General features: G+C 37.1%; 1 protein-coding gene across 3 annotated transcripts in view; it reads right to left on the reverse strand.

The window, feature by feature from the left end:
• INPP4B (inositol polyphosphate-4-phosphatase type II B) overlaps positions 1–26443 on the reverse strand; it is an 839852-nt gene that overhangs the window by 393621 nt on the left and 419788 nt on the right. For all 3 annotated transcript variants that reach the window (XM_043902501.1, XM_043902500.1, XM_043902502.1), the window contains exons 4-5: positions 16231–16442; positions 13122–13166 (exon numbers count right to left, since the gene is read on the reverse strand). In XM_043902501.1, the coding sequence (XP_043758436.1) occupies positions 13122–13166; positions 16231–16321 (136 nt within the window). In that variant the 5' untranslated portion in view covers positions 16322–16442. The remainder of the gene's footprint in view (positions 1–13121; positions 13167–16230; positions 16443–26443) is intronic.

Consider the following 26443-nt stretch of genomic DNA (forward strand, 5'->3'; position numbering starts at 1 on the left):
CTTGCTCCCTGATAACCTCAGTGGCTTCCTAATGAATAAAACTGCAAGGCAGTCCTGATTCCTCAATTACCCATAAGTAGCAACAGATGCTGTAAGGTAGACCTGTTCCAGTGACCAGCATTTTCAGTGATTAGACAATGGAGCGAGAAAAGTAATTAGGTAAATCACACACAAAGATAAATAAATGGGATGGAGCATGTTGATCATGCATGAGAGACAGATAAAGAAGGTAGAATGTGAACATGTAAAAAACCCCTCTCATTTAACAAATAATTTGCTAAAGCCATGTGGAATAAACAATCCTGACCTTCCTTAACTAAATGTTCCTGTGGTATATTATTTAGAAAGAGATGGGAACAGAACAACAGGTATAGTTAATATAATTCACAGCAACAAAATTCAGTTAAATGGTACACCCCTGGCAAATAGGAAGTGAGGCCAAAAAAGACATTTGTTCTCTTACGTACTTTTCGTTTATTAACTGATGCCACGAATCTCAACTTCCTAAGGGATACCAAGCTAGAATTATGACCAGTGGCGATAAGAACAGCTATGTTTCAGAGGCAGCATGCATTAAATCTTGAGTCGCCAGAAACCACTACTCACATGATAGTCCTGTCAAGAAGCTCTAATTGAGGGACTTCCCTGGTGGTCCAATGGCTAAGACTCCAAGCTCCCAATGCAGGGGCCCAGGTTTGATCCGTGATTAGGGAGCTAGACCCTGAATGCCACAACAAAGACCCAGAGCAGCCAAATACATAAACATTATTTTTTTTAAATAGGAGCTCTAATTGGTTCATTTTCTCATCCTTTAATTAAATCTCTCATTATTTCAGCAGTACAAAAACATGATGCTGGTCTTAGATAACCTTTTCTGGTCTTCCCTTCCCCCATTCTGACCTTTCAGCAATTGGCCACAAAGAATATGACTTTTAGAATTAAGAATCTATATTCCTCCACTCCAAGTCCTATGCCTTAGGCAAATGACTGACTTCACCTGTGAAAGGGGAATAGTAAGCAGCACCTGGCAGGCCTGTTGTTAGATCAGAGATAAAACAGGAAAAGATACATGAGGAGATTCCCGTGTCTGTAAGCTATGCATAGGTAGACAACTGTCACGGGCACAGCATGGCTACAGATTCTGCTCAGCATGGCTTAAGACTTCTCTGAGTTTCATCTAGTCAGCCTGAAAGCCAGTAAGACTCAACACCAGGCACTTAGGAGCTCAATGTGTGATAGCAAACTGTCATGCACAAAAATGCAGTTCCAAGACCCCTGTTCAAAAAAGTACTCGCTGAGTACGACGAAGTGATTTATCCAAGGTTATATCCAAAGTAGCAAAGGTTAACCAATCATCAAGTACAGATATCATTTCAGGTGCTTCTATATATTAATACATTTAATCCTAATAAGAACTATAGCAGGTAGTTACTGACATCCCTTCCTATTCTACAAGAAAGAAAATAGAGAATGACACTGTGTCATTTCTCTAAGGCTGCATGGCCAGCTGGTAACAAACACATTGATAAAAGGCAAGAGCAGTCTTCCCACTCCCATTACCTCCCCATTCAGATTACAGACTGAAATTTGAACGGGGAATGCAAAATCATTGACTGTTATTCTGGTTGTTGTGCTGATTCACTGTTGTTCTGAAAAAATATCTCTTCAAAAATACTGCTAGTTACTCGATTCTGTCAAAATTGAGATAGCTCCAAGAAAGACAAGTCAGGCAAATTCTTGTGTCTGTAAGCTCTGCGTAGGTAGGCAATTGGCAGGGGCACAGCATGGCGCAGAGCCTGTTGTGTTCAGCTCAGCATGGCCTGAACCTTCCCTGAGTTTCACTCTAGCTTAGCTCCAAAGCCAGTAAGACTCAGTTCTTCCTGATACCCAAATACAATTTGCAAGTGATCCAATAATGTTTAAAGACTTTCATTCATTTAGAATTTTAAAACAAGCTTCTAATGTATGTGTGACAATTGTAAAATATTGCAAAAGGCTTTCTAGAGCCTTAATTTATTTTCAGAGTGGGATTATAAGTAATAAAGAGGAAAAAATAAATGAGCATTAAACTCATCACCCTGGGAAATGAGCGGTAGGGTTTTTTTTTCATGTAGTTAGCTACCACCTTCGCCTGAATTATCTCTTGTGTTTCTTCTAAATCAGCAGAAATCCTGCTCATCTTCCAGACCTGATACAAATGCCTCTTCCTCTGAAATGTTGTCTCTGATGCCACAGGTATAGTTAATCACTGCTTGCTCAGTACTCCCATAGTTCTTGACTTACGTCTTTATTTTGTCCTTATCACAATCTGCCTGACCTTATAGTTTGTTTCTATAATGTCTTGGAAAGTTTTTAGAAACAAGGAGGGAATATAGCCTGGTGGTTAAAATCAGGAGCTTCAGATCACATAAAACTCAACATGTTACTCATCTTCCATAAGATCTTTGTAAAGTTGATCACTGGGAATCTTAGATTTTTCATCTTTCCATTGAAGATAACATGAGAGACTCCTGGGTTCAAATTACTTTACTTGTTTATGTCTAAGTATCTTTTCCTATAAAACAAAGATGATAATAGAGCATTTATCTTACCAATGCAATTGTGAGAATTAAATAGTATATGTAAAGTATTTAGATCAATGTACATTGAATGAACAAGCACCCAATAAATGTTAGCTATTTTTTTTTTAATTCCTATTCCTTGATCATAGCCTTGTTGTGGCAAAGGGGCTTGTGTAACTCAATGAAGCTATGAGCCATGCTATGTAGGGTGACTCAAGATGGGTGGATCATCATCATAGAGAATTCTGACAAAATGTGGTCCACTGGAGGAGGAAATGGCAACTTACTCCAGTATTCTTGCCAGAATCCCATGAACAGTATGAAAAGGCAAAAAGATATGACACCAGAAGATGAGCCCCCGGGTCTGAAGGTGTCCAGTATGCTATTGGGGAAGAGTAGAGGGCAGTTACTAAGAGCTCCAGAAAGAATGAAGCAGCTGGGCCAAAGCGGAAATGACGTCCAGTTTTAGATGTGTCTGGTGGTGAAAGTCCAATACTGTAAAGAACAATATTGCATAGGAACTTGGAATGTTAGGTCCATGAATCAAGATAAATTGAATGTGATCAATCAGGAGATGTCAAGGGTGAACATTGATCAACATCTTAGAAATCAGTGAATTAAAATGGACAGAAATGGGAAAATTTAACTCAGATGACCATTATAGTTACTACTATGGGAAAGAATCCCTTAGAAGAAATGGAGCAGCCCTCACAGTCAATACAAGAATCCGAAATACAGTGCTTGGGTGCAACCTCAAAAATGACAGAATGATCTCAGTTTGTTTCCAAGGCAAACCATTCAACATTGCAGTAAGCTGCCTATGCCCCACTGATGCCGAAGAAGCAGAAGTTGACTGGGTCTATGAAGACCTACAATATCTTCTAGAACTAAAACCAAAAATGATGTCCTTTTCATCATAAGGGATTGAAATGCAAAAGCAGGAAGTCAAGAGATACCTGGAATAACAGACAAGTTTGACCTTGGAGTACAAAATGAAGCAGGACAAAGGCTAACAGAGTTTTTAAGAAAATCCTTAAAGAAATGGGAGTACCAGACCACCTTAACTGTCCCCTGAGAAGCCTGTGTGCATGTTAAGAAGCAAAATAAGAACCAGACATAGAACAATGTACTAGTTCAAAATTGGGAAAGGAGTATGACAAGGCTGTATATTGTAACGTTGCTTATTTAACTCTTCGCAGAGTACATCATGAGAAATGCCATCCTGGATGAATCACAAACTGGAATGATGATTGTTGGGAGAAATATCAATAATCTCAGATATGCATATGATACCACTTTAATGGCAGAAAATAAAGAGAAACTATTTTAAGAGCCTCTTGATGAGGCTGTAAGAGGAGGTGAAAAAAACTGGCTTAAAACTCAACATTCAAAAAACTAAGATCATGGCATCTGAGATCTAAGATCTACTTGCTATCACTCCATGGCAAGTAGAAGGGGAAAAAAGTAGAATAAGTGAAACATTTTATTTTCCTGGGCTCCAAAATCACTGTAGATGGTGACTGCAGCCATGAAATTAAAAGACTCTTGCTCCTTTGAAGGAAAGCTAAGACAAACCTAGTCATCATATTAAAAACAGAGACATCACTTTGCCAACAAAGGGCCATATAGTCAAAGTTGTGACTTTTCCAGTACTCATGTATGGATGTGAGAGCTGAACCATAAAGAAGGCTAAGCGCTGAAGAATTGATGCTTTCGAATCGTGGTGCTAGAGAATACTCTTGGACTGCAAGGAGATCAAACCAATCAATCCTACAGGAAATCAACACTGAATATTCAATGAAAGGACTGATGCTGAAGCTGAAGTTCCAACATTTTGGCCACCCGATGTGAAGAGCCGACTCATTGGAAAAGATCCTGGGAAAGATTGAGGGCAGAAGGAGAAAGGGGCAATAGAGGATGAGATGGTTGGATGGCATCACTGACTCAACGGACATGAGTTTGAGCAAACTCTGAGAGATAGTGGAAGGCAGGGGAGTCTGGTGTGCTATAGACCATAGGGTCAAAAAGAGTCTGACATGACTTAACAACTGAACACCACCACATTTTTTTAATTGGAGTATAATTGCTTTACAATATAGTGTTAGTTTCTGCTGTTCAACAAAGTGAATCAGCCATATGTATACACATATCCCCTTCCTCTTGAGTCTCCCTCCCACCCAACCCTCTGGATCATCACAGAGCGCTGAGTTGAGATTCTTGTGCTATACAGAAACTTCCCACTAGCTCTACCCCCTCACCTCCCCCACCACATCCTCATATGTGTTCTTTGTGTCTCTATTCCTGCCCAGCAAATAGGTTCATCTGTAATGTTTTTCTAGATTCCGTATATTAATACATATGTTAATACATGATATTTGTTTTTCTCTTTCTGGCTTACCTCACTCTGTATGCTATTTTTAAGGTTATTATCCTGTAGAACTGTGGTAGGAAAAACATAGCATCTTGTTTGCAAAGAGATAAGCACATGGTAGGTGCTCAAAAAACAGTAGCTTTTCCTGTGCTCATAATGCCTTGTCCTTAGAAGGTGCTCCTCAAAATTACTGTTCAATGGAATGCAATGTTTTATAAGGGAAGTATCATACTACAGGAATGAAGAAAATGGCCATGAACTTATAACGAGGCAACAATAGACCAAGTGCATTCTTAACGGTTGCTTCTCTTGCTTGAAAATCATCCTGCAGCTTATATGAAGAGGTAATATTTTTATCAATAGATTAAATACAAAAATATACCTCTGTGCTTAGTATTCCCTTTAGCTTACCTATAATACCACATAGAAGGTAAAAATACTAAAGATATAGTAAAATCTTCCATTCTCCCATTGGAGCTTTAAAAAAGTCAGAGCTTTATGATCATTTATAAAACACAGATCAGCAGGAGAGGAGAAGTGTGAATACAGGAGAAAACTGGCAAGTTTGCCTTCCTTAATTTTTTTTTTTCTTTCTGAGAAACATATAAAACAATGACTGATTTATAGCAATTCATAAACTATGAATGGATTTGACATGCAGGTTAATGAAAGCCTTAGCAAGCTATAAAAGCCGCCTATATAAAGAGATGAGACAGTTTTTGTGCAGCTTGTCAATTTGGGCATATTTTATACACATTTTCAAATTCTGAACACAGAAAACCGATCACATGATTTACATGATTTTTTGTTTTTTTCCTAGCTGGGCTATTAGATATATGGTAGCTGTTTATAGAAAACCTAAAATCAGTGCATAGAATCACATATATGATCCAACAGAAGAACAAAGCCTTTAGAATCAGCATTCTTCTTGTCCTATTGAATGCCACTCTAATATTTGAAGTTATCAACCCAAGGACATCTTGCCTTTGTACCATGACATAATGCTGTGATAGAAATGAATTTTAATCACTAAATTCTAGGCTGGTACACATCATTTACCTGGTCCAGATATATAGTGGGTTGCCTGTCCACAGACCGTTTTTTAAAAAAAAATTTTCTATTTCCGTCGAGAAAACAGAGTTTCTACAAGGGTGTACTTCAGTTTGTTTATTTAGTCACATTATATATTGCAGCGGAGAAGGCAGTGGCACCCCTCTCCAGGACTCTTGCCTGGAAAATCCCATGGACGGAGGAGCCTGGTGGACTGCAGTACATGGGGTCGAAAAGAGTGGGACACGACTGAGCGACTTCACTTTCACTTTTAATTTTCCTGCATTAGAGAAGGAAATGGCAACCTATTCCAGTGTTCTTGCCTGGAGAATCCCAGGGATGGGGAAGCCTGGTGGGCTGCCATCTATGGGGTCGCACAGAGTCGGACACGACTGAAGCGACTTAGCAGCAGCAGCAGCATATATGGCAGAACTGACATGGCTTACAGAGTAAATGTGAAATAATTTTCTATAAAGTACTTGGAATCACTGATTTTTCAGTACATACCATGATTTCAAAGGACCAGGAGGTATATGAATCAAGAAACCTACTTCAGAATACAGATTTTATTTTCTCTTCTAGGAGGACAAGATGGCTGCCTTTTAATACATAAACTGGTATAATAATACATAAGTACTTATTGCATGGACCTGGTGTGAGTGTGTGTTCTGAATTCAGAGTCTTATCTTGTTCTGAACCAAACATCTGCTGCTGTCCTGGTCTAGAATGTGATTCCTCCTTTCCTCCCAGTTCGAGTGCTGTTTTCTTCCTTCACAAACTGGCTTTAGTTAAGTTTTGCTTGGAAGGGAGGCCTGGCTGGCTCAAACAGTAGGAATCCACCTGCAGTGCAGGAGACCTGGACGCTATCCCCGGATTGGGAAGACCCCCTGGAGGAGGGCATGGCAACCCACTCCAGTAGTCTTGCCTGGAGAATCCCACGGACAGAGGAGCCTGGAGGACCACAGTCCACAGGGTCGCAGAGTCAGACATGACTGAGCGACTAAGCATAGCACAAGTCTTCTTTGAAAAGCCTTTGACTACTTTTTCTCATATTAGTTTGATCTTTTTATATTCTCAGAGACCCTGAAAAATAGCTTAGCTTTTAAGGATCTTTTTAATGACTTCAGGAGTCTTAGGCTGAACTAAACTAAGACTAGTTTGATCTCTTTAGCTATACTATGAGTTAATTGAAGGCAAAGAGCAGAATTTTACTCCTTCAAATATGCCCCCTTTTCTTGTTCAGCTTATTTAGGGGTTTATTTAAATAAATGAACAGTTAAGACTATATGAGCATGTTGCAGAAACTTTGGAAGATTTAATAAAATACCTTTATACTTTCCTCTGGAAAAGCATAACAAAGGAAATGGAAATTTTCCCAAGTTGTGAGAACCATGATTAAAATCTATCATGCCTGTTCTTCCAATCTTATTACTTTGTGCACATAGACACAGTTAAATAAGGGTTTTGTTGTACATGCAGTTTGTTAGCCTGCTTTGACAACTCTTACATTTCCTTGTTGAATAAAACATCCTTTTGACCCATGATTTTTAATGACTATATAGTTTTTCATCTTTAAAATATGTTTCATTACAAAAATAAACAACACATGCTGATTGACTCTGAGTTGGGGATAAAGTCACATGTTTGCTCAGTCATGTCCAACTCTTTGCAACCCTGTGGACTGTAGCCTACCAGGCTCCTCTGTCCATGGGACTTTCTAGGCAAGAGTACTGGAGTGGGTTGCCATTTCCTAGAGTGGCTCAAACTTTCCTTTATTGGTTCTGTATTCGAGGTATTAGAAGAAAAGTCAAGAAATGAGATGGACAAACAGAAATCAAGAAGACTGTCAGAGAACTTACTTTGTGGTTCAGTGGCTAAGGCCCCACTGCATTGCATGCTCCCAATGCAAGGGTCCTAGGTTCAAATCCTGGTCAGAGAACTAGATCCCAAATGCTGCAACTACTTTAAGACCTGGTGCAGCCAAATAAATAAATAAATATTTTTTAAAAAGAGGATTTGCTATCTGAAAATGTATGATGACATATGACTACATTGCAGAGGTAACTCTGCATTGCCTATTATTGATTTTCATCTGATATAGTTCTCACTATATTATTAATAAAATTATAGAAATTAACATGGGTTTATTGACTTTAGAGAAAATAGAAATATAAAGCAAGGATCTATTAAATAATTTGAACTTCAAATTAGTCTTATTTTCTGTGCTAATAAAATCTGTAGAAAGGAACTGATGCATTTTTTCAATTCAAGAGGAAGAAGTCTCTGGAGAAAAAGTCATTTTATCATTCTTAAAAGAGAAAACAGCTTCACAAAAGGCGAGGAATCGAACAATCATTTGAGTTGAATCCCACCTCTCTCCAACCCTTATTCTCTAGAGTCTCAGCAACACCCAGGCACCAGGATTGATCCATTGTCCGGAGGTTCAGTACAGGTGAAGGTGAGGGAGACTAGAAGCCATGGGAGCCAGAACTCGCTGGCTCAGCCCCTCTTCTCTCTTACCGTCGTCCTATTCCGACCCTGACTTTCTAGTAGCCCAATAAACAGTCCTTCACTATTTGCAATATCCACTTTCACTTCAAGACCCATTCAACTCATAACTTGGTTTCAGGCCTGATCCAACCAACAACCTGAGTTACTACCCTTGAGCCCCAGTATTCTCATTCTTCCAACCCTATTACCTGATGCGTAAGTATCTACTATCGTCTGCCCCTCCAGGCTGGAAAAGTCACCTGGGTCTTATGTTTAGTATGGACACTTCCCAAATCAGCCTCCACACCCTGCATAAGTCTCTTGGGACACACAGAGGCCTTCTTCGACTCTCTATGTCCAAAATAGGCCCCCAATAGGCCCTCTGTTCTGCAAACCAACTCCTCCCCCAGGCACAGTCTATAGACTTGCCCTGTTTCTGTCTACACGAGACTTAATGCTTTCTGAGAGTGCTTTTTAAGTTTTCCACGCTCCCAGTAAAATTTAGGTGAATGAATTACTTTCATTTGTTAGGGGTTTCTCTCCTGCCACCATGTCCCCACGTTCCTATCATAACTGACACCAAGGCTGTTGACATGTAAAAAAATGTATGTCAATGTACCCTGCAACTGGTCACTTGGCTTTCATTAGGTATCAGTCATCAGCATGTAAGTTATTTCAAGAACGTGACCTCATGCTGTGAAATGAAAAACACAAGAATCACATGCACATACACACACGCCATTCTCTCCTATGTATTAACATGCATTAGTGACTATTGCCTTGGATTCATGATATATGTGGTGTCCATATAAAAATAGGAAAACATTCTTTTAAGTATTCTATTGACTTTGGAGATAGTAAATGGAGGCATGACAATAAATGTTATAAGCATAATTAGGGAACTAAACTTAAGAAACAGTTCACAGGAATTTCTTTTCTTTCATATCTTTGTCAAATGACTTAATTCTATATATAATTTCCCACAATGGTTTCAAGAAAGAAATGTTATCTGAATGTGAGAAATGATCCCTCTTCTTAAATGCCAGCTTTGTTGAAATAAAACAATTTTACTAAACTGTAAACAAAATTGGTGTTCTCTTGGATTTTTACTTATTTTTCTGTTTGTGAAAATAAAAAGGGTACCTATATACTCAAGCTAAACAATGAAAGACACGTGGAAGTACAGCTATAAAGGTACAGGTGAATTACACAATTTAAATGCAGCCAACCACTAAAAATACCATTGACGATGGGCATGAGCTCCTCATCTTATTAGTACATGCTTATCTTTTACTATCAAGATATTTTTAACCAATCAGCTTGCTCAATTGACTAGACATCTCCCACCTGATTAACTTGAATAAAGATGTAGCAGAGGAACTTCAGCAAGATATATTGATTTTATAGACATATAGACAAGACAGAAACAAATCCCTGATGGAAAGTAACTCATACAAAATAATATGACACCTACAAAATTAGTGTGGCTGTTCCCAATTTAAAAAGCAAGGCCACTGAAACTCTCAATTTATTTGAATACTTTGGTACAGAATCAAGAATCAAATATAAGAGAAAAATTATTTGGATGGATAAACAACACAGTCCTACTGTATAGCACAGGGAGATATATTCAATATCCTGAGATAAATTATAATGGAAAAGAATATATTAAAATGTATATATATATACACATATATGTATGTATAACTGAATCACTTTTCTATACAGTGGAAATTAACATGACATTGTAAATTAACTATACTTCAATAAAAGGAAATCTACCCCCCAAAAAATTTTAGTTGGAAAATTAGTTGGAAAAAGGTCTCTTACATCCTTTATTCCATTTTCTTTCTAGATTTTTTTTAGTAAGATGCTTTGCCTTCTTTCTCGTTAATTAAATATGCACATTCTTAAACAATGAAAAAATATTTAAGAAAATATTACTCTCTCACTTATTAATTATGAAATGAGGCTAACTATATGATAGATGAAGTCTCAAATAATTTGTAAGATTAAAAAAAAGCTTAAAGAAAAAAATGGTGATAAAAATATACACTAAAACCTACATGGGTTTGGCTATATGTCTTTGAAAGAATAGTTTAAAAAAAATCTTCAAGAAATGGTATAGTTAAGGATCTTTTAAAGTGCTGAGAAGCATAGCAAACAGTTTAGGAAATATATATTCCAGGATCAACAACATAATTCCCTGAAGATTCTAGATGACTTTCTTTTGTTTGTGCATCAGGGATTTCCTGCCATATGACAAAATAAAATTACCTGTTGTTAAGAATTCTAGTGTATTTTTTTAATAGACATGAAAAAAGAAAATTAAAGTTTGGTTTTTTAAATGGGAGAAATATTATTATGAATAAATTCTCAGAGCTGCTGATCTCTTAAATCGATGATTCAAGCCAGAAATGTAAGTGATGACAGCGTTGTTCCCAAACTTGACTGCACTTTCAAAACAATTAGTATAGTTAGGTCTTTGAAAAAGACAGGTAACTTAATTGAAATAGAAGATGGGTATTTGGTCCATGCATTCTGTCTCCATGCTTGACTAACAGCCTCTACTCCAATTATTTCTGCCTAACTCAGATTTCCCCTATTCTCCAGGTTTCAAGTAAGAAAGCTTTTTTTGTGTTTTGAAATACTCCTAATGAGTCTAACAAATCTTCATTTTTCAGAAGTCTTGGTGAAAGGTTAAAAAAAACAATAAATATATTACCTTAAAAATAAAAGATGAGTAAGTAAAGTCTCAAGTAGCAAGAGTTAGTGAGTCAAGAGGTGCCAAGGTCTTTTTTGATACTTGATTCCCTTTCTGAAAAATGGATTTTTTTCTTTATTTGACAACATCTGAGAATTTTTTAGACAAATAAATAAATAAACAAAGTATATCTTTATCAGTGGTTGCCAGGCATTACCAGAAAGACAGGGCTGAATAGGCAGAGCTCAGAGAACTTTTAGGGCAGTGAAGATACTAGGTATGATTCTCTAATGATGAACACATGTCTATACATTGTCCAAACCCATAGATAATATATAACTGCAAGGATGAACCCTAATGTAAATTATGGACTTGTTGCTCAGTTGCTCAGTCATGTATGACTCTTTGTGACCCAATGGACTGTAACCCACGAGGCTCCTGAGTCCATGGGATTCTCCAGGCAAGAATACTAGGGTGGGTTACCATTTCCCTCTCCAGGGAATCTGCCTGATCCAGGGACTGAAGCCAGGTGTCCTGTCTCTTGCATTGGCAGGTGGGTTCTTTACCACTGAGTCACCCAGGAAGCCCCAAATTATTGACTTAGGATGACAATAATCCATCACTGTAAGTTCATCAACTGTAACAAATGTACCATTCTGGCAGGGGGATGTTGATAATGGGGGATGCTATACATGTATAGGGGCAGGGGAGTACCAAGGAAACCTCTATATCTTCTGTTCAAATTTGATGCAAACTGTTCAAAAAATGAAATCTATTAGAAAGAGAAAGAAAAACAAAACCAAAAAAATTATGATTGTTTTCTCAATAAGTTATGCTTCAAAATGTAATATTTTGAGTGAAGAATATAAATTTGAAACATTTCATTATATAATAAAATATATATTCCTAAAATAATTGGAACTTCAAATCACTACAAACTACTACAGACAGTTGAGATATGTGTTTCAGCTTGCCCATAACTTCATAAAATATGTATGTATCAATGATTTGGAAATTAAAATATATCTTGTGAAATTTCATACAAATAAATGTAAAAATATTTGGGACCTTTCAAAGTACTTCAGGACAATAAAAGAAGAAAAGGCTCTCTAAATAGTTCATAGGAACCATATTTTTACCCCCTTTAAATGTCATTTTGCAACTAATTCCCTAATAGCACTTTGCAGTCATACCCAATTCAAGTTCCTACTCACTAGCTAAGTAGTGGGCCAGCCTCAGGGTATGTATTTTTTTTTTAAAAACCACTGCTACATAAGCAAAAATTGTTTTTATTGAAGTGTAGTTGATTTACAGTGTTGTAGGGGTGCACATTTTTAATTCATCCTTTGACAAATTTACAAATTTCCAGATGTGACAGATGCTTAGAGTTGCTTAAGCAAGTTAAAGCTTTGAATTAAAATTAAATTCTCAAAGTCATGGATCTCGCCACAATATCAAGATGGAAGAGCAAGGGAATATTTTTGAGTGAGTGAGACCTAAAGGGGAGCACAGACCCTGTAAACGGCATAAAGAAGGACAAAGGAAAACTCTACATGAGCCCAGTCAACAGCCCCAGGAGTGAGTAATTAGACACGTGGATTTTGAGAAATGATTTGCAACAAACTTCAGTCACTGTATTAGAATAAGTGTTGGGAAAAGGACTTGTGGTCAGCAGATCTGATTGACAGACACAAACCCATCACCACTGAAGTCCTCAATCCTTGGGTCATAAACTGACCTTCTCCATAGCTCAGATTCTTCACTTACAAACTGGGGAAAATAACACTTACCTTATAGAATGAGTTTTTTTAACAGGACAATATTCATGAAATGTTAGAAACTATATTATAAATAACAATGATATCAGTAACATACCTAAAGTTGTAAACTATATGTACAAAAGGCTTATTACATTTATAGCTATAAATAAATAAGAATTTCTTACCAAGGATGAATTCCAACTGTGGTTCATTTGGAGTCTTCTGAATACCTATGAATAATAGGCACAAATTCAGATTGAAGATATTTAACTCATCAAAATTATGTGAACATAAATAACTTTCTCCCTGCCCACAATGTATAAATACACTATTTGGCAGAACAAATAAACTCAGTTAATCATCCAGACATATATAACAAGTCAATTCTCAGGGCAGGATGTAATATTTATAGAAAAACTAGATATGGCTAAAGATTTGATTGCTCTATTTAGTTCCATGGTCATAAAACAGAAATATTGTTTCTGTAAGGCATGAAAAATGCAAAACATATTTTTCAACTGTTTCTGTTTCTTTTGTATATATGTCGACAGAGATGGAAACTTCGCAAAGGATGACCTCATCCAAGTCTTCTCTGACACAGATTTCTCTTTCACACCATTTCAACCTTGTGTTAATGGTAAATAATTAAAGAGCTATTTCTGGTTAGGTTACTCAGGAAACGATGATGGCGGTTATTCTGCCAATTTATTGATAGCTCAAATCAATATTCTGTTAAATGTTCTTTCCTTTATTTGGCAGTTAAAAAAATCTATTAACATGGGTAAATGATTTAAGATGAAGTGGGAGGGAAAGTTAAGTTCAAGAACAAAGGTAAGGAAAAGGGAACATCTAATGGCTAGAAGATAGAAAGGTAAGGCTGTGGCAAGTAATAAAATGGTAGATGGATTTGTTAAGACTACAGTCTTTTTCAGAGCTTCCTAAACAAGAAGGGCTGATGGGATATAGCCATTTTTTTTTCAGTATCATTAAATGAAATATAATCTATAAAAATAACGAATCACTATGTTGTACACCTTCACCTAATATAATATTGTAAGTCAACTATACTTCAATAAAAAAAGAGAAAAAGAAATAGAGATCATAAAAAATATGAAAACAAATAAAACTATAAAAAGTAAGTACAACAATAACAAAAACAAAGAGTGACTGAGGATTGGGATGTCATTTGTCACCACTCACGGGTGACCAAGAAATAAAAGAGTATTATATAAAAATCTTCTCCTTGTTTATCTTTACTGGTGCACTCATCAGATAAAACTTAAATTTATTAGCATTTAGTCATGAATATACTGTGTCCACTACACACTGGCACTTGCTATCCACCTCTGCAAGGATTAAATCATGAGCTGCTGCAGCTGCTGACCTTCAGTATCCCCTGAAAGGAATTTAGGGTGGAGATCATAAATGAGGCATCTGTGATTTGGGGGGAAAAAAAGGCAGAACAGGTTTTCAGATAGATATTTTCAGGAGACAATTTTACAAGCCCAATTCTTGAATCTCCTCATATATAGGAAAGCACTAAAATCCTTCATGGTGACATCTGCTCCTCATGACTAGCAGTGACCTTCATGAGAAAAGCAGAAACCTTCTGCAGAAATATGTGCTTGATTGCATGGACTCCTCTTTCACCAAAATCACATGTACACTGACCTTTCCCCTACTTACTTGGAGCAGTTTCTAAGAGCTATCTGAAATGCTGTCTCCCAGGCTATGGTTTTCATTTTGCCCCAATAAAACATAATTCATAACTCATGTTGTGCATTATTTTTTCAGTCAACAACTGCTAGAACCATCTCTTTGGATAAAAACCATCTGTTTTTTATGTACAGAGTTCATATTTTTTGCATTTATGTTTACTTTTATTTCCTACTGACATTTAACAAATTTAGACTTTCTAAGAAGGGTTAGATTGACAATTATTATGTAGGTCTTTATTAATTTCAAATACTGTAATTTTTTTAAAGGCTATTAACAATTCTGCTGTAAGCTCTGACAATCAAATTACTCAAATAAACTCATCCAACCAGTATCATTTTCTCAAGATTTTTTTTTTTTTTCCTTATTTGAGAAAGAGAATACATTTAATGTACAGGAGCTAAAATTGGAGCTAAAATGCACAGGTTACAGAAATAAAGTACCCTCTCACATTAGCTTTATTTCTCTGAAGAGAGAGACATTACCATTCTCAGATGAATGACTACTCAAGAATTGAAGATGTAAAATTAAAAGCACAAATATTTTTCAGGAATAAATGAATGGCCACAATCTAGGGTTAAGACTGTCTATGTCTGTGTTCAGTTCAATACAAGTATAGGCACATATACTAAACTTGTAGTTAGCATAATGTGATATCTATGAGACTTACATACTATGAGTCAAACAAATTGTATCAGTTCAGTTCAGTTCAGTCACTCATTCATGTCCGACTCTTTGCGACCCCATGAAGCACAATAATCTCAAGATTATTTTTATAATGTAAATGAAATGAGAGGTTAGGCATATGTTTGCCAGGGCTAAATAACTGGACAAGAATCTTTTGAATAAAACAAAACACAATTTATGCTAAACAATATAACCCTAACTCTAGAATGTTAAGCATGAGAGAAAACATATACTTCTTCCAATGATTTTAATTACTTGAGTAGCACAAAAACCAATGTTCATGTTCAAATGCTAATCCTGGCCAAATAGCCAAGCTTGCTTGCTCTGTTGATGTGACTTAGGTATGGCAGCAACTGCGAAGCAGCTAGTGTAATCATTGTGCCCTAATGTTTTCAACTGAAATGTCTTTGGTTTTAAAGAGAAAATTTCTAGGTTTCAAAAAACAATACGTGTAAATCTATGGCTGATTCATATCAATGTATGACCAAAAAAAAATTAAAAAAAAAAAAAAAAACAATACCACATGAGAGTAGAAATATGATCAACAGAAAGTGTGCAACCACAGCCTCCTAAATGGTGTCTCGGATCCACTCCGTGCATCCACAGTCGGGTCTCCATCAACATCCAGAGTGATTTTTTCAAAATTCAAGTACTGCCTTAGTTTTCCAACTGATCTTCAAATAAAGATCAACATCCTTAACAAAAAAAGAAACTACATACTGTCTTACTACACATTCAAGAACAATGGTTCTATTTGATATTGAACCATTTCATAGACTATCATCTACCTCACCCAGGATAAAAGAGGAGAGACATATCATAGACATAGAACACTGAAATAATAGTGCAAAGGAACAAAGTTATGTAATTTGGGGGTGCATTTATACTCACTTGTGAACTGAAAGTCCCCGGTGTCATTTGCCTGGGGTGTAGGCAGAAAGTTCTGGCCTTCTTCTGATGCTCCTTCCTCTTTGATTTCCATGATCAATCTTCACAGTTCCTTAAATCTTCCCAATGTTTGTGCCCAAATGCCACGGCCAAAGATTCCTGGTTCAATATAGGCGTATTTTCAGCTAAAGTCCTGATATTCACACTCTGAAATTCTGCATTTAGGAAACAGCAACAGCAAAAGTCTCAGTTACTTCAGTATAAAGTATAGCTTTATATTTTACACTGTTTATAGAGAGTTCAGTATAAAGCTAAAAACTCAAAGTAGGTAGAGCCTGCAGCTACCTTCATATGAATTTCCTTCCCGCCTCTCCCACTTTTATTTGCAGAATCTATCCACACAGTTAATGTACCATAAACTCTGGGTTAAATGGGTATTCTCTATGTAATCATTTTACTGTCATATGAGATACTTCTAAATCCTGAGAGGTATATTCTTTCTCTTCTAATTCATTTTGTAAAATAGCACATAGCTATAAGAGCTGCTAACTTAATATGTACCTAATTCAGCAGCAAGAGCAGATAGCATCTTAACAAAGCATTAGCATGTTCAGCCAAGGTATATCTTACTATCATTGCTTCCATTAGAACTGCCCTTTATGCTTATCTCTCTACCAACTTTTGTTACAACACTATTCATGAACACATAAAGATCATTTGGCACAACACTCTTCTTCCAAGATGAGCTAACAGGTTGTTCAGGGAAGTTCCAACTTCATCATTATACATAGTCTCTTGCTTCTCTGCCTGATCAAAGTTTAAATGTTTAATGATTGGGACATATGGTGAAAAGAATGAATAATAATTCTAAAAAGCTAAAGTTCCAAGGCAAACAAAAGGAACAGCAAAATGATGAAAATTAGCATGGGGAAAGAAAGCCTCCAAAAATTTAATACCCTGTTACACAGACAGACTCAAATAGTATTAAATTCATTTTTATTTTTAGTATGTTATACATGACCAATAATGATATAGGAAAAAAAAATCAATGTTGTTTTAATTCAAGTTACCACCTGAATTAAAATGTATAAAAATCTTTAAACATCTAACCAATGCTATTTAATGAGATAGCAGCAATAGAGTTCAGTTTGGAATACTGATTTGGTTTCCAACTTCACAAGTTCACAAACCCACTCTTTGTTGTTTTTAACAAAGCAACTTCATTTATAATTCAGCTCTAGTGTTTAAATGTCATCTGGCAAAATTAAATCCAGAGAGCATCTTGAATCTTTAGGACATATTACAATAAAGTTGCAGATAAATACACGTTGGCTTCTAAGGCTATAACTAGGAATACTTGCTGGGGTAAAAGGCTATAGTACTATCAATAAGACCAAATCCATTAATTTGATAATTATATTTTTTTATTTTTTATTGAGTTATAGTTGGTGTACAATATTACACAAATTACAGGCATACGACATAGTGATTCACAATGTTTAAGGTTATACTGCATCTATAGTTACTATAAAATATTGGCTATTATATTCCCTGTGAGGTACTATATATCCTTGTAGTTTATTTTATACATAATAGTTTGTATCTCTTAATTCCCTGCCCCTATATTGGAAACAAAAGCAAAAATAAATGGAACCTAATTGAACTTAAAGGAAACCATCAACAGGATGAAAAGACAGCCTATTGAATGGGAGAAAACATTTGCAAATGATATGACTGATAAGGGGTTAATAGCCAAAATATATAAACAGCTCGTACAACTTAACATCAAAAACAAACAATCCAGTTAAAAAATGGACAGAGATCTGAACAAACACTTTTTCCAAAGAGGAGATGCAGATGTGCCAATAGGCACATGAAACTATGCCAAGCATCACTGATCAGTAAGGAAATGCAAGTCAAAACCACAATGACCTATCACCTCATACCAGTCACAATGGCTATCATCAAAAAGAACACAAACAAATGTTAGAGAGGATGTGGAGAAAAGGCAACCCTCATACACTGTTTGTAGGAATGTAAATTGGTGTAGCCACTGTGGAAATACATACATACATACATACATACATACATATATATATATATATATATATATAAAATTTTGCCATTTGAAACAACATGGATGAACTTGGAGGGTACTATGCAAAGTGAAATGTCAGAGAGAAGAAAACAAATACTGTATGATATTACTTAAATGTTAAGTCTAAAAACTGTGGTGCTGGAAAAGACTCTTGAGAGTCCCTTGGACTGCAATGAGATCCAACCAGTCCATCCTAAAGGAGATCAGTCCTGGGTGTTCACTGGAAGGACTGATGCTGAAGCTGAAACTCCAGTACTTTGGCCACCTGATGCGAAGAGTTAACTCATTGGAAAAGACCCTGATGCTGGGAGGGATTGGGGGCAGGAGGAGAAGGGGATGACAGAGGATGAGACGGCTGTATGGCATCACCAATTCGATGGACATGAGTTTGAGTAAACTCCGGGAGTTGGTGATGGACAGGGAGACCTGGCGTGCTGCGATTCACTGTTGCAAAGAGTTGGACACGACTGAGCGACTGAACTAAACTGAACTGAAGTCTAAAAAATACAACCAACTACTGAATATAATAAAAAAAAAAGCAAACTCACAGATACAGAAAATAGTAGTTTCCAGTATGAGAGGGAAAGGGGGGAAGGGTAATATAGGGGTAGACAATTATATTTTAAATTAAGATAATATTTTCTTGTTGGATTATTTAAATTTAGATATCTTTTTAATAAGGAAAGGCACATATTTATTGTACCACATTCTTTCCAGAACCTATGACAAATGTATTAGCATTAGTGGAATGCATTAGCATTAATATCTGTGGAAGAGCGCCATGTATGTGGGACTCAGATACATGGATTTTGTTAACTTTACTACACACTTTGATCAAAGACTCAATCCCTAATCCTGATCAGTCATTTTGAAAATTGTAAAGGAGATCTAAATAAGGCAATATGGATGAATCCTAGCAAAATAATAACCCGGGACATCAATGGTAAATAATTAACAAGTGTCAAGTCTATGTGTGGGTTGTGTGCACTTGTGTAATTTGAGGGTGAGTAGAGAGGACTAAACTAAGATGCCCACAACGACCCACTAACATAGTCCCATTTTAAGCATGCCCATTCAAAACTGAAAAATGAACTCAATTTTAGAGAGAATGGAGCCAGACCTATGAAACAAAGATTATTTGACAACCTCTTATGATTCTGTTCATTTCCATTCTATCTTTGCTGCATTTGAGGACAAATTTCAGGTTTGATAGTTATTAGCAAGGCACAGACCTCAGAAGGAATCAGCTATAGTACCGACAAAGTAAAAACCAAGAATTTCCAGCTGATAAATATAGCCTTTACTTAGGGTTATGGTTAGGTGCAATAGTTCCTTTTCTGTGTCTGTTTGGAAACTTTTTGGTTTGGAGATCATGCATAAAAATAGACTGAGGTTTTTACATACCACACAAAAGTTTAAAACAGCCAGAGACTAAACAATTCTTAAAGCAGAAAGAAACTACATTAAGTATACCTTTAGCAGAAGAATAACATGGTTACATTTGAATTTTAGAAAGTTTGCTGTTGTTTAGTGGCTAAGTCCTGCCCCACTCTTTTGCAACCTTATGGACTGTAGCCCACCAGTTCCCTCTGTCCGTGGGATTTCTCAGGCAAGAATAGTGGAGTGAGTTGCCATTTCCTTCTTTAGGGCATCTTCCCAACCCAAGGATCAAACCTGCACCTCCTGCATTGGTAGGTGGGTTCTTTGCTACTGAACCACAAGGGAAGCCCCTTTAGAAAGTTTATTGAAAGTCAAAGAGGAAAATATACGAGAATGTGACGACTTGGTAAGGAAATCAACCTGTTTGGAGGCAATTCTAATAGTCTAGAAAAATAAAATAACAAAAAGAATCCATGCCAACATAGAAGCAGATAACTAGAGAAGAAAATTGGATCCAAACCAACTGGAATCTGGATTCAAATCAATTACTAAATAGAATTACATAGACTTGGTGATGGAATTAGATGTGATATCAGAGTTGAGGTAAAGGAAGACAGAAATTTCACATGGGACCCAGTATAGTTTGGACTATTAAGCTATCTGTAGGAAACAGTAAGTCCCCACTACGTGAACCTTCAAGTTGCAAACTCTCAAAGATGTACACGTGCATTCCTTCCACATCAGATGTGAATGAAATTGCAGCTTGCCCTCTATTTCCTGTTGCTGATGACCCTTCAGGTCAACCATCTCCCACCTCCCCTCCCTCCTCCACTCAGTAACTCTTCTTTGCCTGTTCACTCCATGTCAGCTGCTGTGCTACACTACTACACTTTTCAAGGCACCGCACTGTAAGATTTAAAATGTGTTCTTTTGTGTGTGTGTTTGTTTTCTATGTATTATGCGTGAAGAGTATTATAAACCTATTACAGTATAGTACTATATAGCCGATTGTGTTAGTTGGGGACCTAGGCTAATTTGTTGGACTTACAAACATGCTCTTGGAAAGGAACTCGTTCATACGTGGGGAACTTGAAGAAAGAATTGCAGTCAAAGATGATGAGTTTAATTTTAAACGTGTTGCTTCTGAGATGTCTTAAGATATTCAGAAAGCAATTGAACACATGGGTCTAGATCATGGGAGAGATATTAAGGCTGTTAAAATATAGTTTTGGTCAGTTATTGTTGACTAATGGTTGAAGTCAAAGGGATGCATGCAGTCACAGAAAGCAAGTGCATGCAGAGAGAAGGATGACTGAGGACTCAACCTTAAGGCACAGAACTATTTCAGAGCAAGAAGAGCTGTCACCTGGGAAAGGGACCAGCAACAATAGGAAGAGCAGAGAGGAGTGACTAAGGGTACCAACATCATTGTTTCTCAGGTAAACAATGCCACTGGATTAAGAGATGACTTCACCTTTTTTTAAAGCATGGGGACACGTGTGCATATAATACTGAAAAGGACATAACCAAAAGAATAAAGAGGAATTAAATATTAAGAACAAAAGAGATGATTGATGGGACAAGGAAAATCTGGATGCTAGTATCTGCTATCGTGAAAGGAGGGGTGAACAGAAAATTAGATACGATCGGACACGTAAGGGAGAGAAACTTAAGGATATTCGCCCCATGGCGCTTTTTGTTTTTGTTTTTCTTTCAAGAAAAGGACATATTTGTGAACTCTGGGTAAGTAAAGATGTGTCAACCTGACTTCAAAAGCACAGTTCATAAAGAAAAATGCTAATAAATTTGACTACATTAAAATAAATATATTCTGTAAGCAACAGATACCATATAAAGTGTGAGATAATTTATATACAGGGAAAATAAGTTTGGAACACAGAAGTTTTCAGTTTCTATTTACACAAGGATGGAAAGACTATTACTCCTACCAGAAACTCAAGAAAAAGCTGAATAGTATATAAAATCCTAACTTTTCCTTAACTAAGCAGAGAGCTGAGGTCTCAGAGCAACCAACCAGCCTGAGCTCTTAGCAAAGATAAATTCCTCCAGAGAGCAGAGCTGTCTTTCACCGGAGGAAGGGATGTCCTGTTCCAAACAAGTTTGAAATGGAAATTCAATCAAAATATTTAATGACTTACTAAAGGTCAGGGTAGGTTACCATGAGCATATACAGCTACTGAGAGCCACAAACTCAAAGGTAATTTGTATCCACCAACAGACTTTTTTCTTCATGAACCTCACCAGACGCTCATAAGAAAGACTGAGAGCAGAACAGGATATGAAGAAAGCATCCTTGGTAATGCAGGACTGTGGGAGGCGAACAGCAGAAAAAACAGCACATCACTTGGACCCGCCTCTCTCTAGAACAAAAATGGCCAACACTCTTGCCATCAGGGCACAGGTGAAAACTCACTGTGATTAGCGGATGGAAGCAAGAGATGGGGGAGGAAAGTTTCCTGAGAGTGTTTCATTACAGATCCTCTATTCCTAAGAGAAGGACAGAATCGCTGAGAAAGCCCTATCCATAAGGCCCAAAAACTCAAGACAACAACAATAAAAACACAGTCAGGAGAAAAGCAAATAAGCGATCAAGAAAACCGGACTCATGTGATGCAGAAGTTGGAATTATCAGAAAGAGAATACACTAAAAACTGCAATGGAAAAGGCAGACAACCTGCATGACCAGATGGATATTTTTAGCAGAAACTATTGGAAAGAATCGGAGAAGGCAATGGCACCCCACTCCAGTGGTCTTGCCTGGATAATCCCAGGGACTAGGGAGCCTGGTGGGCTGCCGTCTATGGGATCACACAGAGTCGGACACGACTGAAGTGACTTAGCAGCTGCATTGGAAAGAATCAAATGGAAATGCTAGGAATGTAAAAGACAAAAATATTTCAAGACATCAGAACCCTGATCTAGGATGCGCAGAAACGAGCAGGCAGATAGTCTCACACACACACCCCCAATAATCAAACAAGCAAATTAAAAAAAAAAAAAAAAAAAACTTATTCAAACTACTAAAAACCAAAGTTAAGGAAAAAAATTTTAACGTAACCAGAGCAAAAAATGCAAAGTACGTATAGAATGACAGAAATAAGACAACATTTTGGACTTCTTAGGAACTATGTAAGTGGCATATTTAAAGTTCTGAAAGCAGAAAAATGATCAGACCAAAATTCTATACAATGTAAAAATAACCTGTAAAAATTGAGAGAGACAAAGACTTTTACCCAGACAAATAAAAAGTGACAAATTCATTACAAGCAGACCTGCACAGCAAGAAATACTAAAGGAAGTTATTCAAGCGTGACATAACAGAGAACTATCTGGATCTACACAAGAGATGAAGAGCACTATAAATGGTGTAAAGGAAAATAAATGTTAATTTCATCTCTTCTTACTTTGAGTAACTATAAAAGATAATTTCCCAGAGCAGAGGTGGGCATAATTTTCCTGTTAAGGACAAACAGTAAATATTTTAGGCTTTTGGAGTCATGGAGTCTGTCAGAGTCACTCAACTGTAATGCTACAGTGTGAAAGCAAATACTGAAAATACATAAACAGGTAGGCCTGGCCAGGTGACACTAATATTTTATTTGCAAAACAAATTGGTATTCAGAGTTTGTTTGACCTGCAGACTAGCATCTACCAAACACTGGTCTAAAGCACAATTAGTAGCAATGTCTTGTATGCTTCTAGCATATGTAAAAAATAATATCAGTAGTAAGATGATGAGAGTGAAGAACAGGGAGTTATTATTGCTTTTACACTAAAATGATAGACTTCTCTGGTCACTCAGATGGTAAAGAATCCACCTGCAATGGAGGAGACCAGTGTTCGATCCCTGGGTTGGGAAGATCCCCTGGAGAAAGAGACGGCTTTCCACTTCAATATTCTTGCCAGGAGAATCCCCATGGACCAAGAAGCCTGGTGGGCTACAGTCCATGGGGTTGCAAAGAGGTGGACATGACTGAGTGACTTTCACTTTCATTTTCATGCTAAAATGATAGTATACAAATTACATCACTAGAATATATAAAAGTAGACTGTTTGCTCTTAATCCAACCACATCAATAATTACATTAAATGCAAAAACCCACACACACACAGATACTTCAATTAAAAGAGTGAGACTATCAGCTTGGATTAAAAAAGTAAGTCCTGACTATATGCTTCATGCTGTTCTATGCTTAGTTGCTCAGTTGTGTCCGACTCTCTATGACCCCACGGACTGTAACACAGCAGGCTCCTCTGTCTGTGGTTATTCTCCAGATGAGTATCCTGGAGTGGGTTTCATGCCTTCCTCCAGGGGATCTTCCCAACCCAGGGATCAAACCTGGGTCTCCTGCATTGCAGGCAGATTCTTTACCAGCTGAGCTACCCGGGAAGCCCTTCATAGTTATATTTATGCTTCATATATATATGAAATTTATATATTTTTCCAGTATTCAAGGATAGATGTGAGAGTTGGACTATAAAGAAAGCTGAGTGCTGAAGAACTGATGCTTTTGAGCTGTGGTGTTGGAGAAGATTCTTGCGATTTCCTTGGACTGCAAGGAGATCCAACCAGTCCATCCTAAAGGAAATCATTCATTGGCTGATTGATTCATCCAATATTCATAGTCCTGAATATTCATTAGAAGGACTGACGCTGAAGCTAAAACTCCAATACTTTGACCATCTGATGCTAAGAGCTGACTCATTGGAAAAGACCCTGATGCTGGGAGGGATTGGGGGCAGGAGGAGAAGGGGACAACAGAGGATGAGATGGTTGGATGGCATCACCAACTCAATGAACATGAGTTTGAGTAAGATCTGGGAGTTGGTGATGGACAGGGAGGCCTGGTGTGCTACAGTCCATGGGGTCTCAAAGAGTCAGACACAACTGAGTGACTGAACTGAACTGAAATATGAAATATATGCTTTGTAGTTATATTTAAATAGAATGACATACATCAGTTCAGTTCAGTCGCTCAGTTGCGTCTGACTCTTTGCGACCCCATGAATCGCAGCATGCCAGGCCTCCCTGTCCATCACCAACTCCCGGAGTTTACTCAAACTCATGCCCATTGAGTCGGTGATGCCATCCAGCCATCTCATCCCCTGTCGTCCCCTTCTCCTCCTGCCTTCAATCCCTCCCAGCATCAGGGTCTTTTCCAATGAGTCAACTCTTTGCATGAGGTGGTCAAAGTACATAGCCATAGGTTAAAGTAAAAGGATCAAAAAATGTAAACCATGCAAACATTTGTCAAAAGAAAACTGGAGTGACTATATTAATGTAATTGAAATAGATTTCACATCAAGGAATATCAAAAGGGACATTACACACATGTGCCTAACAGCAAAGCTTCATAATACATGAAGCAAAAACTTAATTAAAAGGAGAAACAGACAAATCTACAATGATATGCTTGGAGATATCAACATCCCTCTCTCATTAATGGACAGAACAAGTTAACATAAGTCAGTGAGGATATCAGTTCAGTTCAGTTCAGTTCAGTCGCTCAGTCATGTCCGACTCTCTGCGACCCCATGAATCGCAGCACACCAGGCTTCCCTGTCCATCACCAACTCCCAGAGTTTACTCAAACTCATGCCCATCGAGTCAGTGATGCCATCTAGCCATCTCATCCTCTGTCACCCCCTTTTCCTCCTGCCCCCAATCCCTCCCAGCATCAGGGTCTTTTCCAAAGAGTCAGCTCTTCGCATGAGGTGGTCAAAGTACTGGAGTTTCAGCTTCAGCATCAGTCCTTCCAATGAACACCCAGGACTGATCTCCTTTAGGATGGACTGGTTGGATCTCCTTGCAGTCCAAGGGACTCTCAAGAGTCTTCTCCAACACCACAGTTCAAAAGTGTCAATTCTTCCATGCTCAGCTTTCTTCACAGTCCAGCTCTCACATCCATACATGACCACTGGAAAAACCATAGCCTTGACCAGACAGACCTTTGTTGGCAAAGTAATGTCTCTGCTTTTTAATATGCTATCTAGGTTGGTCATAACTTTCCTTCCAAGGAGTAACTGTCTTTTAATTTCATGGCTGCAGTCACCATCCATAGTGATTTTGGAGCCCAAAAAAATAAAGTATGACACTTTTAATAGACTTAATAACACTGCCAACAATTTGACCTAATTGACATTTATAGTATAATGAATTCAACAGCAACAGAATACACATATTTATTTCAAAGTATATTTGGAATATTCATTAAGATTATATCCTAGATCATAAAACAAACCTTAACAAATTGAAGACAATTGCAATAAAAACAAGTGTGTGTATATAAAACATACTCACACTCATTAGAATCAGAATGAAATTACTACAGTACATATCAGAATATGTTTGAAGGGAAATTTAGAGTATTAAATGCTTATAAAAAATATATCACATCAGTGATTTAAGTTTTCCCTTAAAACTAGAAAAGGAGCAAATAAAACCTAAAACAAGTAGAAAAAGGAAATAATGTGTGCAGTTAAGATACCTAATAAAGATTTAGTTTCCAAAAAAGTTTAAGAATGTTAGAAAAACAAACCCAGCAGAAAAAACTAGCAAAACATGTAAATAAGTATCTCAAAAATATTAAACACAAATTGCCAAGAAACATATTAAGAGATTTTGAACTTCACTAGTTATCATGGAAAGGCAGACTAAAATTACATAACCATCAATAAGTAAAAATTTTGAAGTCTCAAAACCTCAAATATTAATGA

This window comes from Cervus elaphus, chromosome 5, assembly GCF_910594005.1.
Source record: "Cervus elaphus chromosome 5, mCerEla1.1, whole genome shotgun sequence".
Lineage (NCBI taxonomy): Eukaryota > Metazoa > Chordata > Mammalia > Artiodactyla > Cervidae > Cervus > Cervus elaphus.